The 23,519-nt window shown below is 32.5% G+C and overlaps 1 protein-coding gene across 1 annotated transcript in view; it reads right to left on the reverse strand.

The window, feature by feature from the left end:
* Positions 1-1,060: 1,060 nt before the first annotated feature.
* The window catches only part of LOC145243639 (DNA/RNA-binding protein KIN17-like), a 48,758-nt gene continuing 26,299 nt past the window's right edge, over positions 1,061-23,519 (reverse strand). The window contains exons 5-11 of the mRNA XM_080106662.1: positions 21,314-21,550; positions 16,875-16,920; positions 14,893-15,019; positions 10,789-10,911; positions 8,785-8,884; positions 4,605-4,705; positions 1,061-1,295 (exon numbers count right to left, since the gene is read on the reverse strand). Of these exons, the coding sequence (XP_079962788.1) occupies positions 1,224-1,295; positions 4,605-4,705; positions 8,785-8,884; positions 10,789-10,911; positions 14,893-15,019; positions 16,875-16,920; positions 21,314-21,550 (806 nt within the window). The 3' untranslated portion in view covers positions 1,061-1,223. The remainder of the gene's footprint in view (positions 1,296-4,604; positions 4,706-8,784; positions 8,885-10,788; positions 10,912-14,892; positions 15,020-16,874; positions 16,921-21,313; positions 21,551-23,519) is intronic.

A 23,519-nucleotide genomic window follows, 5' to 3' on the forward strand; every position in this document is an offset into this window, starting at 1 on the left:
AAACTTTTTTCAATATTTTCATTTTTTAATGTCTTGATTAAACTGTACAAGTACCGTTATTTTAATGCTTAAAGATTTTCTTGTTTTATTTTTTAATTTATTTTTATTTGTTTTGAAAATCACTTTGATGCTTGTTTAGTGGTAGTTACAAAACAAAAATACAAAAAAATCTTTATGATGTACATACTCATCATGGAACGAAAATATCACATTCCAAAAATCAGATAAATTGATAGAGTAGTTTTTTTTTTAAGGAAATCAAATTATGAGGAACCAAAGAGGCTAGGAGTGGCCATATTGTTTTAAATTTTGCCAAAATGCAAGGGCAACAATTCAATTCGACTACAGAGATTTTGTTTGTATTCAAAATAATACAAACTTTAATCGCTAAAAATTGTAAAATTTGATTTTATTAATTAAAAAAAAAATTTACATGATTTTTGGAATATCAAATTTTTGTTCCATGACAAGTTTGTACATCATAAAAATTTTTCTGTATTCTTGCTTTTGTTTTTTAGTCAAATGTAATTCTAAATAAGCACCATTTTTTTTCCAATTCAAACAACCAAACTTGTCCTCAATGACCCAACACTTCACTTTTTTTTTCTAGTTGCATACAAGTATTGGAACATAGAGCTAGATTTAAATCATTCAATCATACCTCCAACTCTACTAAAAAAGTAGCAGAATTGGATCACAATCAACAAAATGTAAAGTTGGCAATTAAGTAGTTTGGAATTTTATCAAAGACACCAAAAAAAAAATTTTCCACAGACAATACAAACCAAGGATTGTCTGATCTGATGCTTTGTGATAATTGGGGCTATGACAAGAGAATATTTTTATCATTGTTTTGACTCTCGAGTATATATCTGACACAGTTAATCAATTGAGAACCACATCACTGTATCTAAAAACATATAAGATATTAACTGATATACACTAGAGAGTCAAAATAATGTAAAGAATATTCTCTTGTCATAGGCCAAGTCATAACTCCGCATCCCCCAAAACTAAGCACTCATATTCAAAGAGTAAATAACTGTATAATTCTATAGTCTATATATTCACTGACAAGCTCAACCATTCTTTTATTCAACTTGTTTTAAATAATGTAGACGATGATGATGATGTAGATGGTAATGGTGATGATGGCAGTGTTTGTTCCATTATGTAAACTCCTGAGAACACCGTTCGACTCGCGGCTCGACAACAATCTCTTTTCATGAAGGTTGGTAGATTTTGCTTATATCTTCGTACTGCATCTTCTCAAGTGTACGGCCGGCGAGCGGACCCTAGAAATAAGAAAAGAAAAAGATTTATAAAACTTTATGGGAGGAAGTGATGAGGATCGATTAGATAGAAAGAGGGATGAAGAAAGACCTGGTCAGAGACAGGTCGGCTTGGAAGTCAATTTCTAAAAGCTGTACAAAAACATGCCAGCATGTAAAACAGACGTTAAACTGAATATGGATGATGAAAGTTCTTGGGTTAATCGATGGAGAACAGTTGAGATAGCAGGATCAATTCACAGGGCATGCCTAAGGAAAACACAAGTGCTAATAGCTTTGAAGGATAAATAAAGACCTGGCCAGAGATAGGTTCGTTTGAAAGTCAATTTCTGAAAGCCATACTAAACAGATGTAATAAAGATGGCAAAACGATGAAGGTAATAGCCTGTAGGGAAGCAATCTCAGGTGTTTGAAAGCTGAGTAGTCCTGCTCATGGAAATTCCATTTTGTCTTAATTCCTTCTGTGAATGTTTGACAAGAAACCAGGGATCGGAGCTCAGTCGAGCATTCTTCATGGAAATAATGATAGAGTAGAGAAAGACTAGACATCAAGACTGAAACAGGAAGGGGTTGGGATGGCGTGGGGGTCAAGTAACCAACCACCATGTCTAGATGCGTTCATTTTATTTGTTTAAATCAGAAATTTCGAAACAATTACACGCATACATGCTAAACAAATAACCTAAAAGTTGTTAGCGGAGACAAGATCAAAGTGTAGTATCTGTTCTTCAGATGCTATACTTCAATTTCTTGTTCTGCTAGTGGAGGAGAAATCCTTCACGACTGAGACAATTTTTATTTTTTTGTTCCTTTTCTCCACATTAAAAAACGACCCTGGTGTCTAACTCTGTTCCGTGGGGAGTTGATTTGCTTTACGGCATATCAACTATCTATGGGTCATTTAATGCCAAATATAATTCTATAGGTATCATAATTAATCATATTCTTAGAAGACATTGCACTATTCTTGGAAAACATTACTATTGAGAAACATTACTATACTATTATAACTACACAGACGGATTATTTTGTGCTATTTTTTTCACACAACAAAGATGTTTGCTCTTTACACAAGTAACAGCAGTCCTCTTCTTTTTTCTCCCAACAATAAATCACATACAGCGAATAAGATGGCGTTCATAAACGAAAAAATATCTGTTGAGCAAAAAAATCTGTCTTTTATCTTGCCAGCTCAAACTCCCAGCAACACCTAAATTTGCATAAGCGCATTATTCTTGAATCTGAAGGGCTTCAGGTTTGCACACCACTGCATCCGTTCACCAGGTACACACCAACCATGGCCGCTTATTTATATGCCTCTTCACATGGTTAACATGCTAAAATAAGGGGGAGATGCAGAAATTTTGACCAAAAAACAGAAATTTTTTCCCCCCTTCATCAGAAACATTGCTCATGGAATGTGAGGAATTCAATGCCTCCGTTCAGTCTCGCAAAACAAAGGATACCCCCTGTAAGGGCAGCTGTATATGTAATTGTGAGGCAAGAGTTACCCAATCACCAACCACGCCTCTCCTGAATCAGCACTGTTTGAGTCTGGTGGCAAGGGGAAGTTAAAGACAACTGGAAACAATGCGGAGAACACATACAGCACCTGGAAGTCACCCATCTGGTACTGGCCAGGCTCATTGTTGCTTAACTTCGGTGATCTGATGGGAGCCAGTGTGTCAAACGTGATAATGCCGTATTATAAACACGAGAACTAAAGAATAAAATAAGAGAGGTGAGAGTTACAAGATTACCAGAAGTAAACTCAAGGTCCATTTTCTTAATACTCTAGCATTATTTTCATGGAAGATACTCGACTAAGCTTCAATCTCTGGTTCCTTCTTGTAGGACATTTACAGCAAGAACCCCTCTTAATACCACAACTTCAACTTTCCTTTCTTCCTCTATGTTCCTAACATCAAGTGAATTTCCATGAACAGAGTTTCTTTTAAAGAACTTTGCATCCGTGTTACATGTTACCAGGGTTTCTTTCCAAGAACTTTCCACCTGTGGAACACAATCACAGAACTGCTTTTCTGCAGACTATAACAGTCATCTTCAAATTCAATGCCAACAAATACTTGTCATAACCCTGTAACAGAGCACGGACACGCATATGGGAACTTTGTGTAAATGTCGAGCCGTGTGCAAAATGACATCAGAGTAAGGATAAAGAAAAAAGTATAAAAAGAACGAGGACGTTAGAGACGTGAGTGACGTCACAGCTGTAATGAGAAGTCACACGTGGCAGGAGAATGAGGAATAAAGATCTTTTCTTAAAACCTGAAACAGAAGTTGAAGTTCTTTTCTATTCTTTGTCTCTTTTGCGAGTTTATAGCATGTTGGGGCCCGCATGCCTACATGAAAATGCATGTGTAATATTACAAACCGTCCTCACAAGTAATTAAATTTTGTTCATTCTATTCATCTTCAATTCTCTCATAATATTCATCATCTTTCAACTAACTTGTTGCAATTGTGCCTCCTCGATGTACATCTCCCCAACAAACTCGTTTAGCAACAAAATCATGCCCCTTCACTGTTGAGGTCCCTAAATGCCAGAAAGCTTTTTACTCTAATAGTTTCTTTCCTCAAACAGCTAGACTTTGAAATTCCCTTTCTCCTACTCACTTCCCTGACTGTACTGATATGCAGAAGTTTAAATGTAATGTAAACTAACATCTTGTTGATCTTTCCTAGGCATGGTCCCAAAAAGTAGTCCCTTATGTCCAAGTTGCGATACGCCTTATTAGAGATGAATGTGAGTAAAAAAAAAAAAAAAAAAAAAAGGTTCAATAGGGTTTTCATTCAGCGTAGTCAATTCCATAGTCCATGGAAGTATCCACTAGCCCAATTACTCCTCCCCTCCTTACAAGAAGTCTTATATGGAGAAAGGACATCTTGACAAAACAATGATGTATTTTTCTGCTTAAATTCTCTATTTGGTAAAAATATAGAATTTCCCTTTTTTTTCGTTGTTCTTTTAATTTATTTCCTAAAATAAATCTTTGAATTTATTTTCTAAAATAAACCGCATGCCAACATTAAAATGCATGTGTAATATTACAAACCGTCCTCACAAGTAATTAAATTTTGTTCATTCCATTCATCATCTTCAATCCTCTCATAATATTCATCATCTTTCAACTAAAAACTGATCCACCTTGTTAACCCTTATCTTCAAGTGTGTTTGTTTTAGTCTTGATAAGTGGTTATTTATTAGTATAGAACAGAAACACATCTTTTCATGTCACATTAAGATTTGGCTGAGGGGGTGCACCTTACATGTCGACTGTACACACTCACCTGGTCGATGGTAACTGTACAATAGAATTTCTCCTCGTTCAGTGATTGCAGTCGTGCTACACTCTCTCGATAAGCCCCGTTCACTATCAACACTTTTTTACCTGCAATAGAATAAGAAACTTATCAGCCATATTTTGCGGTGACAAAAAAAATATAATTATTTTTTATAAATAAATATTTCTTTTCCACAAACATGTTTTATGTTCCATTACACTAACATTTAAATGTGCGAGAAATAAAGCCTATATTTTATTTACAAATCTAGTAAATTTCAGAAAGATCTGCTAAAGGAGAGCCCTTATTTCTGGCAAAAATTGAAGTGGTCCCTAACCACATTAGAGATCTGGTATCTGAAAAATATTTTGCAAGTAGACAAGTTTCTAAATTAGACATTTCCAATCTTCTGCATGGTCTCTCCTCTCTTAAATATTAATCACTTGCAGCAAATCTGCTATTCATATGCAGCTGTCTCGTGCATGTTTACATGACAAACTATTAAGAAATAGTTTGTTCTTGTTTACAAACAGCTTTTAATTCTGGCGTATGCATTACTGAAAAAGTAACATGATGCGACACTTCCATTTCTCGTTCTCTTTCAGTGGAGGAGAAATCCTTCACAACTGAGACAATTTTTATTTTTGTACCTTTTCTCCACGTTAAAAAACGACTCTGGTGTCTAACTCTGTCCCGTGGGGAGGCATAGTAAATAGGTACAACCTTTTTGGGCATCATTGGATTAATTTTTGTTCTCTCTACTAATGCGTTGCTAATCTTGATAAAATAGAATATCAAATACTCATTTTTTCACCTGGATACGATCCCCTCCCTGCTTTAAAAAAAGAAAATCCAAACAAGTATTTTTTTTTTAATGTAATCACCCCCAGACAAGACATGAAGCCATTTGATGTAGAAATATATATTCTTATATTCGCCAAACTTTCACAAGAAACACTCGTCTAGCTGAAAACACTATCAATAATTTCCCCCACTCTTTATCTGTGCCTAAACCTAAACGTAGATTCCATGAACAAAGTTTCTTTCTTATAACCGCACGCCTGTGGAACTCTCTTCTGGTTTCCTGTTTTCCAGCTGACTACAATCTGATTGTCTTCAAATCTAACGTAAACAAGTTCTTGATGAGCCGTTCCACTTAAGTTAACAAATTTACCGAATTTCCATTACTAACGATTACTATATTGTCCAATTGTACACTCTTAATCCTTATCCTCGAGTGGTCTCTGACCTTGATAAGTGGTTATGCCTATGTAAAAAAATAATTTTTTTTAAATATACCAATCCTTATTTAAGAAGCTCAATGTAATTACAGAGCAATATAGTGAATAAATGACAAAAACATCATGAATTTTGAAAAATAGTTTTTGTCATTTATTCACTTATGTTTCATGGTTCAATTTTAAATTCTGAAAAAACAACATATAGAGACATATATTCGATTGAAGAATTTATTGTTTGACAAAGGAATATATAGAAGGGGTTATTTTAATTTCCTTAATCCATGGATTTTCAACAATGGATCATATCATCAGAGGAAATGAAATGCAGTTAGCAAAATGTTCAGCTGCGAATGGACGCTATTTTGCTTTTCAGCACAATTATTGAAAATAGTTTTTTGAGTGGTTGTGGATAATTTTATGGAGAAAATTATACAAAAAGAGAAATTGATATAACCTGGATAGTCCATTATCGGAAGGAGTCCAATGTCATTCGGGGTTATAAATCCGGGTGGGCAGAAAATAGGCCCATGGGAAAAAGTGATATCCCCATATAGCGAAAGCGTACTGTTCCTTATTGATATTTCGAAAAGTATACCGGGCAGCCTTATTCGTTGTTGCGTTGATTGCGTGTTATTTGCTGTGGTCCAGATGCTTTCTCAGTGTCGACAAAGTATATCCGAAATTGGGCGGATATACCATTCCATTGTAATTATCCCAATGAGTAATAGAATTTGAGCATTGAACTAAGTGTGCCATGGACCTCGGAGTCAATAGTGTAGTTATCAAAATACCAAAGATGGCAAAATAATTCTGGTGATGATAGAAAGAATCTGGACCACAGAAAATAACATATAAATTATATATTGCTCTATTCTTAAATATTGAGCTTTTCCTTTTTGGCTAGGATTTCCTTGAAAGTATTACTTTAAGTAATATCTATCAGGATTTTTCAACTGAATTTCTATCAGTGTCTTTTCTCGTTTATATATATATAACATTATAAACCTGTAAGGAAGGTATACAAAATTTTTAATTATCCAACGAGGACTACAAATAAACAAAAAAGACCTTATTCTAAGGAGTTTTGAAAAATGCAATTCTTCTCATCAAAGGAAAGAGGTTTGCAAAATATACAATAAATTTTACAGGTTAATGCATTGAAAGAAACTACAAATATGCAATTAATCATTCTTGCATCAAAAAAGTTATTAAAGAATTAGTGACAGTTTATAGGGATTCAAAATGATTATGAAAGCAGGAAATCAGAAAAAGGAAGAAAAAGATTGTAAAAATCCAATGAATAATAAGGTAAAATCCATTTAAGGTAAAATTCCATAAAGAACGAGAAAACAGAATTATAGATGTTCAGGGTAAATTAAAGCTTCAAGAAAAAAAAAAAAACATCAGATCACAGAGAAGTGAAGTTCCAGTTTTTTTATATATAAAACGTTAAGGCAAATAGAAGTGAAGATTCAAAAGATAGCAATCATATATATATATATATATATATATATATATATATATATATATATATATATATATGGTAATGAAGACAGCAAGAATTACTCTCTCTCTCTATATATATATATATATATATATATAACTACCTAATTTATTCACATAAAATTAATATACGAAAGTATAGATTTATGCGTAAACTTTAAGTATTTACTTCAAAAGTGCTCAATACGTAGGTAGAGCTAGTTAGTAATTTATAAAATATATATGGCGATTAAGCTACACTGAATATTCGGCGTTTCATCCACTCTAGGACTCCTTAGGCTTATGCGTGAATTCTGTGGTTGTTTATCGTTTCAATAGAAGAGGACCATATAAAAACGATAAACAACCACAGAATTCGCGCATAAGCCTGAGGAGTCCTAGAGTGGATGAAACACCGAATATTCAGTGTAGCTTAATCGCCATATATATTTTATAAATTACTAATATATATATATATATATATATATTTTTCTTTTTTTTTTTTTTTTTTGCTGATGAGGAGACTATGTTTTAAAGGACATATATATATATATATATATATATATATATATCTTTAAGATGGAATTAGACCTGGAGTTTAAAGAGCAGAGTTTATTTTAATGTATTAGTAAATGTATTAATACTTTTTAAAGAAAACAGTGCCCATTGTACAATATATAATAAGCTCAATAGGTATAGGTATCCTAGAGCTATATTAATATTGAGTAAAACGATTCATAATTGTGACTTAAAAATCAATTTCAAAAAAAAAAAACAAACAAAATCAACTCGATTGTACGATCGTTTCGGAAACGATGTTCATTTTATTGAAATTGACAATAAGTTTTGACAATAATTTGACAAAAGTTTTGTCCTTTAAAACAGTCTCCTCATCAGCAAAAAAATAGGGCGGGGGTGGGAGGGAAGAAGTTAAAGACACCAAAATAAAACTAGCATTTTAGTCGTGAGTAAGGCAGATATTCCTTATTTATCTCCATTATAAAATTTGTTTTTAGTTCAGTCAGTCTATCTTTTGGCATGCTGTTATGTTTTGGAGATTTCAATAAAATGAACATCGTTTCTGAAACGATCGTACACTCGAGTTGATTTTTAATTCACAATCATGAATCGTTTTACTCAATATAGATATACATACACATACTACTTCAAGGTCCCAAACTAAACAACAATAAGTGTTAGATAGATTCAGGTCGAGTAAACAGCAATTTTTCCCTCTTTGTCAGAAACATCACTCATGAAATGTGAGTAGTAAAGGACAGAACGAGGGAAGTGAAGGTTACAAAGGCGTCAAAAGTAAACCCAAGCTCCACTATGTGATACGTGAAAATTGGATTTTTGGTTTATAATAATGAAAAAAAAATGCTTAGAGGGATAAAGTGATTATGTTGTATACATTTTTGCGGTTAATAACATTGTGTAAAATATAAAAAATAAAAACTGACCTAAAGCAGGAATCACTGTTTCTAAGTGCGTTTGATCAAGTTTTATTTTCTCTCCAGATTCAATAATTTTCACAACAGCCGTAAAAAGATTCTGTACTTCCTGCAAAAAAAAAAAAACACAAAAAAAGCAACAATAAAATAAAGCGGTTGTTGATGAATGTTGAAAAAAAATGTTTTGGTTCTTTTTTTCCATGAACAAAAGTTTTTAGAAATGGAAATTATGCGAAGTTTTTTTATAAAGAGCATGGAGTCATTTTTATAATATTTTTGTATAAATTTTTTTTATAAAGAGCATGGAGTCATTTTTAAAATATTTTTGTATAAATTTTTTTATAAAGAGCATGGAGTCATTTTTAAAATATTTTTGTATAAATTTTTTTATAAAGAGCATGGAGTCATTTTTAAAATACTTTTGTATAAATTTTTTTTATAAAGAGCATGGAGTCATTTTTAAAATATTTTTGTATAAATTTTTTTATAAAGAGCATGGAGTCATTTTTATAATATTTTTGTATAAATTCTTTTTATAAAGAGCATGGAGTCATTTTTATAAATTTGGTTTCATACAAATCTATATATATCTATAAAATTAAGAAAATATGTGTGAGGACATTTATCAACTTATATATTCAACAAATTTTTGATCTACAGAATTTAAATCTGATACATAGGGTATTCAAACACATGGAAAACTTTTTAATCGATTTTTATCCGGAAAAAGGGCTGCTAAAGGGTCAGATCTTTATCTGTTTGTCAACTGTTTCATGAATGTGCATGCGTGAATTGTTCGCGTGACAGATTACTTATGTTAAGAATAAGTAGGTTTGAAGACATTTTTTAAAGATCATGGCAAGCTGACCTAATGGTTATCGTATTTGACTCACTGTCTTTACGTTTCGATCTTTGTTTATTTTTATTTTTTTTACTTACAAGGAGTGAACTGTTTAGCAAAAAATCAATCTGTTTCCCCATTCCCAATCGAAGATCAAATTTGAATAAACCTCTTCTGTCTTCTAACAGAGTTTGCTTAGCCTCTTTGAAAGTGTAAATAAGGAACTTTAAGGCTGGTTCATGTTCCGAATTTCCCGGATATTAAAAAACAAAAATAAAGAAAAATCTGTATCATGATTTGTGTGCTTGTGACAAAACGAAAATGTCATATTCCAAAAATCACATAAATTGATCGAGTAGTTTCATTTTTAGATACGAAAATAAAATATTATTTGGATTCATCGGACTACTGTTCTCATCTTGAGTGTGATTTTCACAACGTTTTCGTCAATGTAACCTCCGACCTTCTTCAGGTGTATCTTGTCGAACTCAGGAATGTTTCTGTTGAACTCAGGAATTTGGACGAAATTCTGAATGGAACCCTTTATTTACTTCACAGAGGTAGCGTGCTCTTGTTCCGTCAGTCATGACTGGATAGAGGTTCTAAGTAATTCGCAATTTTATTTTTCGGTCGCCCACACTGAGAATTGAACCTTCAACCTTCAGGAGAATATCACTTTTTACAATTGATTTCTCCAAGTGCTCTAACCACTGCGCCACAGGTCCTTATAATTCATACATATCAAATTTATGTTGTAATGTCTATGAATTCCCATTAATCGCTTAAAAATTATTTTCTTTATAAAAATAAAACTACTTGATCAATTTACATGATTTTTAGGTGATGTTTTCATTTTCTCGTATATCATACAAATTCTGGGAGAATCATGGAAAGGGGATATTCAAGAAGACGCAGTGAACAAAATATAGAAAATAATTGTGAATGTTCATATGTTTTTGTAACAATGACAGTAACTTGGTTTTGTGCATGACTACAAGTTTTTGTTGCGAAAACACAAAGTGATTCATAGTGATTTTGATAAAAGCTGAAAGCACTGGAAATCTGAAGAGACTTGTTATCACTCAGATTGCAGGGAACACCATCTGTTTATAGTGATGCATAAAAGAACTCCTAGTTAGAAAATAATAATAAAAGCAGGGTTCAATACTCACCTTAACAACTGCCTTTTTTTTATAAAATTTTTCGCCTAATTTTTTTGTGATTATTTTCACAACAATGTTTTCATGAAGCCAATTATCTTTGCGGTTCATTTTTTCTCGTTTCATTTCCTCAAACTGGAATAAAAAAAAATTTGTAAAAATACAAGAATGATAAAACTAAGAATAAAAAACTTTATGTTCAATAAAATAAAATGAAATCAGTGTGTGCACATTACATATATATTGCAATAATATTTTTCAAATAAATATTAATGTTACATATAACAATATTTTTCAAATAAATATTAACGTTACATATATATTACAATATTTTCCAAATAAATATTAACGTTACATATATATAACAATATTTTTCAAATAAATGACATTACATATTTTACAATATTTTTCAAATAAATATTAACGTTACATATTTTACAATATTTTCTAAATAAATATTAATTTTATATATATATATATATATATATATATATACTATTTTCCAAATAAATAATGTTACATATGTATAGCAATATCTTTCAAATAAATATTAACGTTACGTATATATATAACAATATTTTTCATAAAAATTAACGTTGCATATATGTTACAATATTTTTCAAATCAACATTAATGTTACATATATATTACAATATTTTTCAAATAAATAATAATGTTATATAAATATTTCTCAAATAAATAATACTGTTATATATATATATATAATATTTTTCAAATAAATAATGTTACATATATATTACAATATTTCCAAATAAATAATAACGTTACATATATATATAACAATATTTTTCAAATAAATAATATTATATATACAAAGACATGACTGAAAAGAATAGACACTAAGATAAATATTTTCTCAAGATTAATATATGCTTATTTATATTTACAGATAAGAATAGTGCTGAAATAAATTCGAGTATCTCATTAAAACTCCATCTCACAACATTGAAACATGCCACAAACCAAAGAAGCAGCAGACCTATCAGAATTTCTGCAAGGACAAATCATAGCTCAACATGAAGGTGGTCTTAATCAATGCAAAATAGCAGGAAATCTTTCAATACTCATTTCTACTGTTAAAAGAGTGATCATACAATTCACGAGAGAGGAAAAAGAGTGCACAAAACCTCTTCCAAGTCATCCTGGATTTTCTGAAAGAACCCTGCATCTTGTGAAAAGAAATCTTAAAAGGGATTCTCTGTGCAAAGCCTCTGACATTGCAACACAAGCTGGTGTCAGTCCCAGAACAGCTGTCAGGTATCTTCACAAGCTGGGCTACTATGGTAGAGCTGCGAGAAATAAAAAACCTTTTCTTCGTCCTGCCAATATCAAGTGCAGAAAAGATTGGGCTTAGGAGATGGTGGAGAGACCTGTGACCTTTTGACCCAATGTCATTTTCCCTGATGAGTCACGATTTTCATTATTTTCCAACAGTGGAAGGGTATATGGGTATGGAGGCTCCCTCAGCAAAAGTTTGACTTAAAAAGACTGCAGTTAACACTGAAACATGGGCGTTTCTTGGTCATGGTATTGGATGCAATTTGGAGTGATGGTCTCTCAGACCTGATAGAGTGCGAAGGAAACATCAATTCTGCTAAATATGTTTCAATATTACATGAATGACTCCTACCAATATTTTCAAAAGTAAAATGAACTCAGCTAACTCCCTATTTATGGAGGACGGTGCTCCTTGTCACTCTGCTAGGGCAACACAACATTGGTTGAGCCAAAATGGGATTAATAAATGTCCATAGTTAAGTCAGTCTCATGTCCTATGAACCAAATTGAAAGCCTTTGGAGCATATTAGACTGGAACTTTCGTAAAAAGAAAAGGAAGCCATCTTCTAAGCCTGAACTTTTAGCATTATTGCATCAGACATCCTAGCATTAAAAAGAGCAAAAGGAATGTCAGCCATGTATTAGTTATTAAATTTGTGACCATTTATTTTTTATTTTATTCTATAAATTATATGCTTATTGAAATAAACTGTTTCTTCGGGTGTCTATTCATTTTTGTCATGTCTGAATATAATTATAACATTTTTAAAACAAATATTAACGTTATTAAATATATATATATATATATATATATATATATATATATATATATTTAATAACATTTTTAAAACAAATAATCTTATATATTACATAAAAAAATGCAAGCATAAAAAGTAATATGGTTAAGATTAAACATGGAAAAGTTAAAGGACTAGTTATTAAAACTGGAAAATAAAAAGACAAAATATTCTAGTAAAAAAATATAAATTTATAACTTAAAATATTGCAGAATTAAGAATTTCTTAAAAATTCTTAATGCTGCAATATTTTAAGTTATAAATTTATTATATTTTTTACTAGAATATCTTGTCTTTCTTTTCCAGTTTTAACAACTAGTCCTTTACTTTTCCATGTTTAAGCTTAACCTTATTACTTTTTATGCTTGCATTTTTCTATGTAATCCATGATTTTTTTCAGGCTTTGCTTTGAAATAAAATTTTTTCTGTTTCACTTGTTACCTGCGAATTATAAGCGACAGTACAGCTGAGCGACAGATCAGGACAGCAGTGAATTATTAGTGACAGTTTTTTTTTGTTGTTGTTTTTTTATCTTGTTACATCATCATCTCCACTGTTCCCAGCCGATTTGAGGTGGCGTAACAGATTTGGTTGCTATGGTAACCAACAGTCAATCAAAAAAAAAAAAAAACGTTGCTACGTTCCTTACAGATTCTGAGAATTTTTTAACACCGTAACTTTATAACTTTTGTTTTACTGAACAAAAATTGAAAATTTGAAAAAAAATTTTTTCAAAATTTAGCTGAGAAGGTGAATGAGATATATATATATATATATATATATAAATTTTTTTTTTTTTTAAATAAATATTAACATTACATATATTTACAAAAACATTTGGAAAACAAATAGGAACGTTACATATTATCCTACTAATATATTATAATATTAACAATAATATTATTCAAATAAATATTAACATTACAAGCATATAACAATAACAATTTTTCAAATAAATACTAACAATTATTTTTATACCTGGACACATGCATTTCAAACTTTCATTTTATTCAGTATAGAAGATGATAATTATAGCCAGTCAGGAGATTTGAACACAGTCACAAGTCACCTTTGACTTCGTAGGTTGGTATCCAAGCTATCAGAAGTTAATGCAACACGTGAGGCAAATTAATTAAGCATCCATAAATGCCAAATCATAGATGCTGGAAAGCCTTCTACTTTAATAGTCTCTTCCCTAAAACTGCTAGACATTGGAATTTCCTCCCTGTTTCCTGCTTCCCTAACTGTCTTCTTGTGTTGTGGCATTGTTCATGCTGTAGATGAAATGATGGTTAGGGTTCTCCACAAACTTCAGTCCATTGTTGGTCTTATTCCACTCAAGACATCACATAATTTTGAACTTGGCAGAATACATGGGGTGGGTTGCCATTACGTTCCCCAGCACAGTGGCATCTGACTCACCTGTTTGCATCTACCTGTTGTTCTTAGATCATCCGCATAGCTGCAGTCGAATAACTCTTAATACCATAGAACCATTGATCTGCTAGAGATTAATCTTCCTTCATGACCTGCCGACGTCATCAGAATTACCTCTTCCTAGATGCATGTCTTATCTAAGACGAGGGGTGCATCTCACCCAGTGAATTAATGCTCCTCCAGACACCAACCTGGAAATTTCTTATAAATCTGTGCGGTACATGCAGCGCCTAGCCTTCCCAACTGGTCACCCATCTGGTACTGGCCAGGCTCATCATTGCTTAACTTCAGAGAACTGGTATGTCAACGTGATTGTGTATTATTCCCTGACTGTACTAACATGCAAAATTTTAAATGTAATGTGAATAAACATCTCACTCATCTTCTCACATAATCTCCGGTAGACATGGTTGCAAATAGTGGCAATATGTTTTGTTTGGGATAAACTAAACAAGACCCCCTGGTGCAATCAGGTGGCTGCTGGCGGACCCTGGGTATGGAAGCAGGATTCAGCACCGGTCCACAAGTCCAAAATAAATAAAATAAAAATCAATAAAGAAGGAAATGGCACAAAAACACTGACCTTCATGATTTCATCCAAAGCAGATGATTTCCGCTTGGCGCCAACAGGGGCAAGGGGTTCTTTGAAAGGTTTTGTTACTTTGGGTTTGCTTTCAGAAACATTTTTCAACACATTCTTTACTTCCATTCTGAAAAATAAAATGAGTTTTTTTTTTTTTGATTACTATCCTCATCTTGGTTGTGATTTTTCACAACATTTCTACAGGTGCATTTTTTCAAACTTGGGAATTAATTGTTTTAGAGACAATCATCAAGGGAACATTTTTATTCATTAGACTTTGAAATCAACAATTACATTTTAACCTTTAAAAAAAAAAATTTTTGCATTTAATTTGTTTTTGCTGAAGTCAATCCAAACAGAAACTCTCATTTAAAAGTTCAGTTATAATCACCCAGATTTTTCATTATTATAATTTTCTTGTTTGAATTTGATGGATCAATAAATATTGTAATTTATTCGGTTATAGTCAGTAATGTAGTTCCTAACTTCCGGCGTGGCTGCTACCGGAAGCAGTGACAAGGCAAATCAGTTCCTTCACTTTTATTGTTCTTCAGTATTTCTATTGTGAAGTGATTTATTGAAATAAAATATAAGATACAAACATCATTGAAAAGTATACAATAAAAATTAACAAATTATATGCAGATAAAAATAACATGATTAGTCTTTATTTGCACTTTTAATGACAAAATTTTAAAAATGTTTTAATTTCATTTGAAATTTTATAAGAAGTATACATTTATGAAATCAGAAAAATATTTTTTTTTTAATTAAAAAGAAAAATTTCTTCTTTGAATTTATATAAAAAAAACTATGCTTATGAAAGTATAAAAATAAAATTATTGAAATCAAAATAACAAATAATTTATAGACGTGAGAGAAAAAGGTGAAGGAACTGATTTGCCTTATCACCGCTTCCGGTAGTGTTACGCCAGAAATTAGGAAGTATGTTTGCAGACTATAGGGTGAGACAATAACAGTGTCGCCTTAAAGAAAACAACACTACAGCTTTATTTTAAAACTTTATTGAAAAACTCAATTCAGGTAATTTGATTATGTAATAGAGCTGACATTTATTCAATGTAGCCGCCTTCAGCCTCAATCACAGGAAATACTCAACAGATGGCAGTGATCAAGCTGGCTTTGATGTTGTGGGGGGGCGGGTCATGTTGGTGATGTTCTCGACATATGACCAAACAAAGTAGTCCAGCAGGTTTATGTCTGGGTAGGGAGTAGTGAGAGAAGGGTACAAATTCCTAGCACTCCAGAAGCCAAGCCTGGGTCTTTTTGGACTTGTGGACCGGTGCCGAGTCCTGCTGCCATACCCAGGGTCTGCCAGCAGCCACCTGATTGCACCAGGGGATCATAACACTCTTAAACACATCAAGGTACACTTTGGTGTTGACTTTCAAACTGACTTTGAAGATGTGAGGTGGCATGATGTGGGCATCACTTGAAAACACACTTTAAAAGATACCAAAGACCATAACCGTGGCTGGAAACTTTGTTTTCGTCACTCTGGGCATATCCCTGTTATTCATAGCAATCCAACGATGCATTTTGAGGGTGCTGGCAATGGTCCTGTTGTCAAAACTTGGATCGGTAGAGAGCATGAGTTGTACAGCTTATTGAACATTGTGTCACTTTCAAACATGATAGACGGTTCCTATTGCTTTTGAGATTTGCACACAACTGGCCAACAACAATAAAAAGAAAACTGGTTTTCATCAAAACAGGTATGGAATCATGTTGTCGTATCTAGGGCGACAATTTTATCATTTCTAGGCATGAGGTTTAGTATCATTATATCTTGATTTTAATTTTTGTAAGCAAAGATAAAGTGGCGCAAAACTTAATAAATCTTAATCAGGTATTCTTTCAATATAAAGCACAATTCTTTCCTTATAATTGAAAAGAAGCCTGAAAACAATTTTTAAATAAAAATGTAAAAAAAATTTAAAAAATAAAAAATCTTTACTTACTTTTTGTCATCCTCTTTTTTCTTGGCGCAACCAAGGTTAAAAGCCACTGGAATAAAAAAAAAAAAAAAAATTTAAATAAAATGTAAAAAAATAAAAAATAAAAATTAAAATAAAAATGTAAAAAAAATTTTTTTTTAATTTAAATAAAAATGTAAAAAAAAATTTTTTTAATTTTAAATAAAAATGTAAAAAAAATAATTTTAAAATAAAAATGTAAAAAACTAAATATTTTTAAATAAAAATGTAAAAAAAATAAATATTTTTAAATAAAAATGTAAAAGAAATTTAAAAAATTTTAAATAAAAATGTAAAAGAAATTTAAAAAATTTTAAATAAAAATGTAAAAGAAATTTAAAAAATTTTAAATAAAAATGTAAAAGAAATTTAAAAAATTTTAAATAAAAATGTAAAAGAAATTAAAAAAAATTTTAAATAAAAATGTAAAAAAAAAAAAAAATTTTTTTAAATAGTATCAAATTAAATTCCAGAATTAAAAACAGTAAATATATAGTATAGTAATATAAATTGTATGTCTGGATGTCTGTCAACACTTATGTCTCAGAGAATTAGAAGAAACATATTTCTTCAAAGGAAATAGTCACATTTAGTTAGAATGAACTACTTTAAAAAGTTTCTTCTTTTTTTTTTTTTAAATGACTTGACTTAAGGCAACATTTACCCAGGATGGGCTGAGCTACAGCTTTTAAAGTTGAAAATTTATAAGCAATATTTATTCAAAAAAAAACAAAAAAAAAAAAAAAAAACTCCCTCATCATTATTTAGATTTGTGTATCCTGAAGATCTCAAAATCCATAGTGAAGGAATCTGGATTGACTTGAAGTGACATTCACCCAGGATGGGTTGAGCTGGCCACTCCAGTAGAACACACAGCATTCCGGACAAGCACGGACCATGCACGACAGTTGACAACATCCAAGATAGTGATAGGCAGCCAGTTTCAGGACCAGCGGCGAACACTATAGACCCTTGGACCAAAGCTAGGTTTGATGTTAGCTTTGATGATGTGTAACCATGTCTTCAACTGGACTCCAGGGTGTTTTCACCAATGTTGGAGTGGTTCTGGAGCTATTGTTTTGTGGGTGAACTCTTCAGAGTTGCTGAAGTAACAAACTCTCATTAAAAAGTGATGCATATTCTTTCTTTAATATTCTAAGTTTTTTTAAACAGTTAATATTTATTTACTTCAACTATAGAAAGAAATTAATTTGTTTAGAGTATATATGTATATATATATATATATATATATATATATTATATATATATATGTGTCTTTGCTAAACCCTATAATAATTTCTTTAGCTATATAAAAAAAAAATGGAATACTGTTGCCACATTTGCTTGGTTCATCCTATCAAACCTTGATAGAGTTCAAAACCAGCTTTGACAGCTCGTATGTGATGCCCTTTTCTTCTCTTCTCTGCAACCTCTTCCCCACAGAAGAAACGTTGCAAGCCTGTCTCTGCTCTATTGTTATTTTCATGGTAAATGCGCCACTAAAATCCTATGATTCCTCCTTACCAAACTTTCACAAAAAACACTCGACTAGCTACAAGCACTATATACAATCCCCACACACTAACTGTGCCTAAATCTAAATGCAGATTCCATGAACAAAGCTAACTTCCTGCCTGTGGAACACTGTTCCGCTGTTCTGCTTCCCAGTCGAATACAACATGGTAGCCTTCAAATCCAATGTAAACAAGTTCTTGTCAAGCCGTCCCCATAATCAAATACTACCCAATTTACACCATTAACAATTACTACACTACTACTTTACATTCATTAACCCTTATCCTTGAGTGGCCTTGGAGCCTTGATAAGTGGTGACTCCCAAGTAAAAAAAGAAAATAAAAAGAAAGAAATTAATATTGGGTAAATATTAGTTTCTTTATATAGCTAAAGAAATTCATATAGGGTTTCGCAAAGCTTACATAAAGAAATTCATTTATAATTCAACAAAACTATATAAAAAATTCATTTACAGTTCAGCAAAACTATATAAAAAAATTCATTTACAGTTCAGTAAAGCTATATAAAAAATTCAATTACAGTTCAGCAAAGCTGTATAAAAAAAATGCTGCTTTTTTTCTTTTTACAAAGGAGTTACCACTTATCAAGGCCCGAAGACCACTCAGGCATAAAGGTTAATGAGCGTACAGTAGTCAATGAGAACATGTTGTAATCGTTAGTCATGGGAATTGGGTAAATTGGATTATTTAAGGAGATGGCTCATCAAGAATTTGTTTGCGTTAGACTTGAAGACAACCATATTGTAGTCAGTTGGAAAGCAGGAAAATGGAACAGAGTTCCACAGGCGTTTATTCAAATTGGAATTTATAGCAGCAATTAAAAGTAAAGAAAATACGGAAAAGTCTGTATGATGTACGTACCAGTCAGGGAATGAAGATGAAATATTCGAAAAGTCATGTAATTTGACCAAGTAGTTTGTTCTTTTATTCAAGAAAATCAAATTTTACTCATTGTTGATGAAGGGGGGAAAAATAGCAGCCATAGTATAATCAAGGGCAGACAACTGACTTTCATTTCAATTGAGGGGAGGGATATTGTCAGAAAAACAGCGGAAGTGTAAGATTTGAAACAAAACAATAATTTATTAAAATAATGTGTATTTCTTTTTCCCAAAAAATTAAATTTTTAAAAGAATGAAAAAAAAAAATTTTTTTTTTTAGAAGGGTCATTTTATAAAAAGTTAGAAACAAAATTTGAAGATGCTTAAAATGGCTTCAGCTTTCACTTATTTGTAAAAAAATGGCAAATTTGTTTTTCGGAAAAAATAAAAAAACTACTTAATCAATTTTTGTGATTTTTGGAATATGCCATCTTCATTCTGTGACAAGTAGGTACACGATAAAAATTTTTCTTCATTTTTGTTTATCGCCATAAGTGCCAAAGTGAATAAGCACTGTAATTTGTATCATTCTATGTGTTGCCTCTTTGTAAATAAAATGTCTATGTCAAGTCAACTGTGAGTAGCCTTGTTTCCTCCACTACTTTTTGGCATTCATGTGCTACACACATGCGCACATATTTGTCTTTAGACACAATCTTCTTCAAGGCATTAATAGTTATCATATGCCGACACATAAATTCTTTACTTATTGTATTTTTAAATTCTCATTTTTCTCAGCTTTAATCACTTAGAAATACATTGAGGATGTTGTGAAGACTACTGCAAGGAAGGTGGCTTCCCTCTATCGTGCTAGAGAACTACTCACACCTGAGAGTATCCTATACCTCTATAAGGCGACCATTCATTCATGTATGGAGTATTGTTGCAACAACCTTGACTAATGCATCTACCACTAGTCGCTCCCTCTTGGATAGGGTCCAAAAATGAGTCTCCAATCTAATCGGTCCCGCTTTGTCAACTAAGCCCCAGTCCCTGTCCCATCATCACAATGTTGCATCTCTATGCCATGTTATACAAGTATTTTAATGGGGTGTGCCCCCACAACAAAATCATTCCCTTTCACTCGTGAGGTCCCTAAATGCCAGAAAACTTTCTACTCTAATAGTTTCTTCTCTCAAACAGCTAGACTTTGGAATTCCCTTCCTGCTACCCTGACTGTACTGATATGCAGAAGTTCAAATGTAATGTAAACCAACATTTTATTAATCTTTCTTGGGCATGGTCTCAATCAGTAGCCTCTTACGTCCAAGTGGCAATGTGCCTTGTTTGGGGTGAAAAAAAAAAAAAAAAAAAAAAAAAAACATTCTCGTTTGGGAATAATCTTCTGCAAGGTATTAATAATTATGATATGCCGAGAAATTCTTTATTTTTTTTAGATTTTTTAATTATTTTTTGCATCTTTAATCACTTAGAAATTGATGCTTATCGAGGAATCATGCCATAAACGTAGGTCTGTTGTGGAATTATAACACTAACACAGGGTAGAATGATAAAAGTGTTGCCCTAAAGACAACAACACTACAACTTTATTTTAAAACTTTTAATGAAAAAAAATCAATTCAGATAACTTGATTATGTAGTAGATCTGACATCTATTCAATATAGCCACCTTCAGCCTCAATCACCGCCTCGATACAGGTCCAGAACTGGGAGCATGCCTTTTCCACAAGCGCTGACAAGAATCAGAGAATATTTGGCAGATGGCGGCAATCAGGCTGGCTTTGATGTTGTGGGAGGTCATGTTGGTGATGTTCTCGATGTATAACCAAATGAAGTAGTCCAGTGGGTTCAGGTCAGAGGAGGATGGGAGGGCAGTGAGAGAAGGATATAAAGTCGTAGAACTCCTCCTGAGGCCAAAAAGACATCTCTTTAGACTTGTGGGCCGGTTTTCATCAAACGGAAATGGAATCATGCTGTCTTTTCTAAGGGATAATTTTATCGTTCCACCCTTTACAAAGAATTTAAGTGTGAATCAGTAAATCTTTACCTTTTTCTTCTTCGTTGTCGCGTTTAAGCTCCGTGAATTCCGGCTCGATTTTCTTCACCTTCTCAGATCCAGACGCACGTTGAATTTGCTTCTCGATAAATTTTGCACTTCTTTCCTCATCATCCATCTCCATCTTCTCCTTCGCTTTATTCGCTAATTGCCTTTGAATGCTCTCGGGGGTCCGGTCGATGTAACGACAAAACCAGCCCTTTTCGGTGTAGTCAACCTCACAATAACCTACGAAATAAAAGAAATATCAGTCAATAAAAAAACATATTTTCAAGATATAAATTTCTTTAATCCGAGCAGATGCCGCCTTTGTCAGATAAAAAAAAAATGATGGAAAACAATGGAGATGGGCCTGTTAACAGACACAAGGGGTAAACAAATGAACACATATCGAAAGAAATGGCAGAAACACTCCAATCCGTAGTGGAATGGGGACAAAAATGGATGGTCACATTCAATGCTGCCAAGACTAAGCTTGTTTCCTTCAATAATTGCAAGAAACCTTCTCTACCACGAATAGCAATGACTAAAAACACATTACCTTAAAGTACTTCTTTTAAGCTCCTCGGCCTAACGTTCACAGGAAACATGAGTTGGAACAGATACATTGAGAGCATTGCCAAGGCTGCTGCGAAGAAGGTGAGCTCTCTCTACCATGCTAGAAAACTACTTATGTCTGAAAGTATCCTATTCTTCTATAAGGTCACCATTCGCCCATGTGGTCACATTTGGGCTGGTGCATCTGCTACTTGTCTCACTCCTGGACAGAGTTCAAAAGAGAGTCACCAACCTGATAGGTCTTGAACTGTCATCTAAGCTTCAGCCTCTGCCCCATCGATGACATGCTGCATCTCTCTGCCTGTTCTACAAGTATTTTAACGGTGAATGCTCTGACGAACTACAAGCACTTGTACCCTCTTGACGTAAATACCCCCGACAAACCCAACAAGCAGCTAAATCCCACCCCTTTACAGTAGAGATCCCTGGATGTAAGAAAGCCTTCTACTCCAATAGTTTCTTCCCCAGAACTACTAGACTTTGGAACTTCCTTCCGTTCGAGATCCTGTTTTCCCAACTGTACTGACATGCAGAAGTTCAAGTGTAATGTGAACAGACATCTTGCTGCCAACCACCCTTCATTTTATCCCTGCAACTTATGTCCCAGATAATAGCCCCCTACTTCAAAGTGGCACTGTGCCTTGTTTGGGGTAAAAATTGAATTTAAAAAAATAAATAAAATAAAAAGAGTTACATTCCATTTGCTTAAAAATTAGTCTGAACTGGGAGGTTTTTTTCTTTTAATGGAAATCGCTCCAGACAAGGCATGAAGCCACTTAATGTATGTGTTTAAAACAGAAACATTCATTTTGAACGTGTCCCTGTCATAGCAAAGAACCTACAGTTGATTTTATATGTCAGGCCTTTCAGCTTGTGTGGTTATCAAACTTCTCAAATGCACTTGTGGTGTTAGGCTGTGTAAGGTGTTAACTTTGGTCAAAATCATCTGTGCCTTCTTTCATCGGATTATTTTGATTATCGATACTTATCAAAGACATTCTGATACAAAACCTATGTAAGAACACTGCCAGGCACATAAAGTACTGGCCCAACTGCTTTCGAGTTCATAGAGAACGAAATCACACGCACACCAAGTTCCTTTTATATAATAGTAGAAACAGTTTTGTCGATATTAATAATATTAAAGTGATTTAATAAACAAAAACTATAAATTATTAAACATTTCTTAAAATATTTGCGGATTAATTTTTAGGGAACATAATTTTAAACTAAACTAGGAAAAGATACAAAGCATAAGAAAGATACTGAGTAATTCTTCTGTCTCTTTCCCCCTCTCTAAAAATTGTAATTAAAAACAAATGTGTACACACAATAACTCGGGCAAAATGATCTCCTTTCTTGGCAGTTAATTAAATTGTCATCAAAATTAATCGTGGTAGTCCAGATTTCCCCATATTAAAAAAAACAAAAATACAGAAAAATCTTTGTGATGTATGTATCTGGACAGAATTAGAGATCATATTCCAAAAAACACATAAATTGATCAAACAATTTTATTTTTATGCAGAAAATAATTTTTAAACCATTTTAAGCAATTAATGAGAACTCATAGGTATTACAAGGCTGATCTCACAAATTTGAATTATAGTTGAGTTGATTGAGATTGTCGGACTGACTT

This window comes from Euprymna scolopes, chromosome 22 (genome assembly GCF_053919585.1).
Source record: "Euprymna scolopes isolate OS-2025 chromosome 22, ASM5391958v1, whole genome shotgun sequence".
NCBI lineage: Eukaryota > Metazoa > Mollusca > Cephalopoda > Sepiida > Sepiolidae > Euprymna > Euprymna scolopes.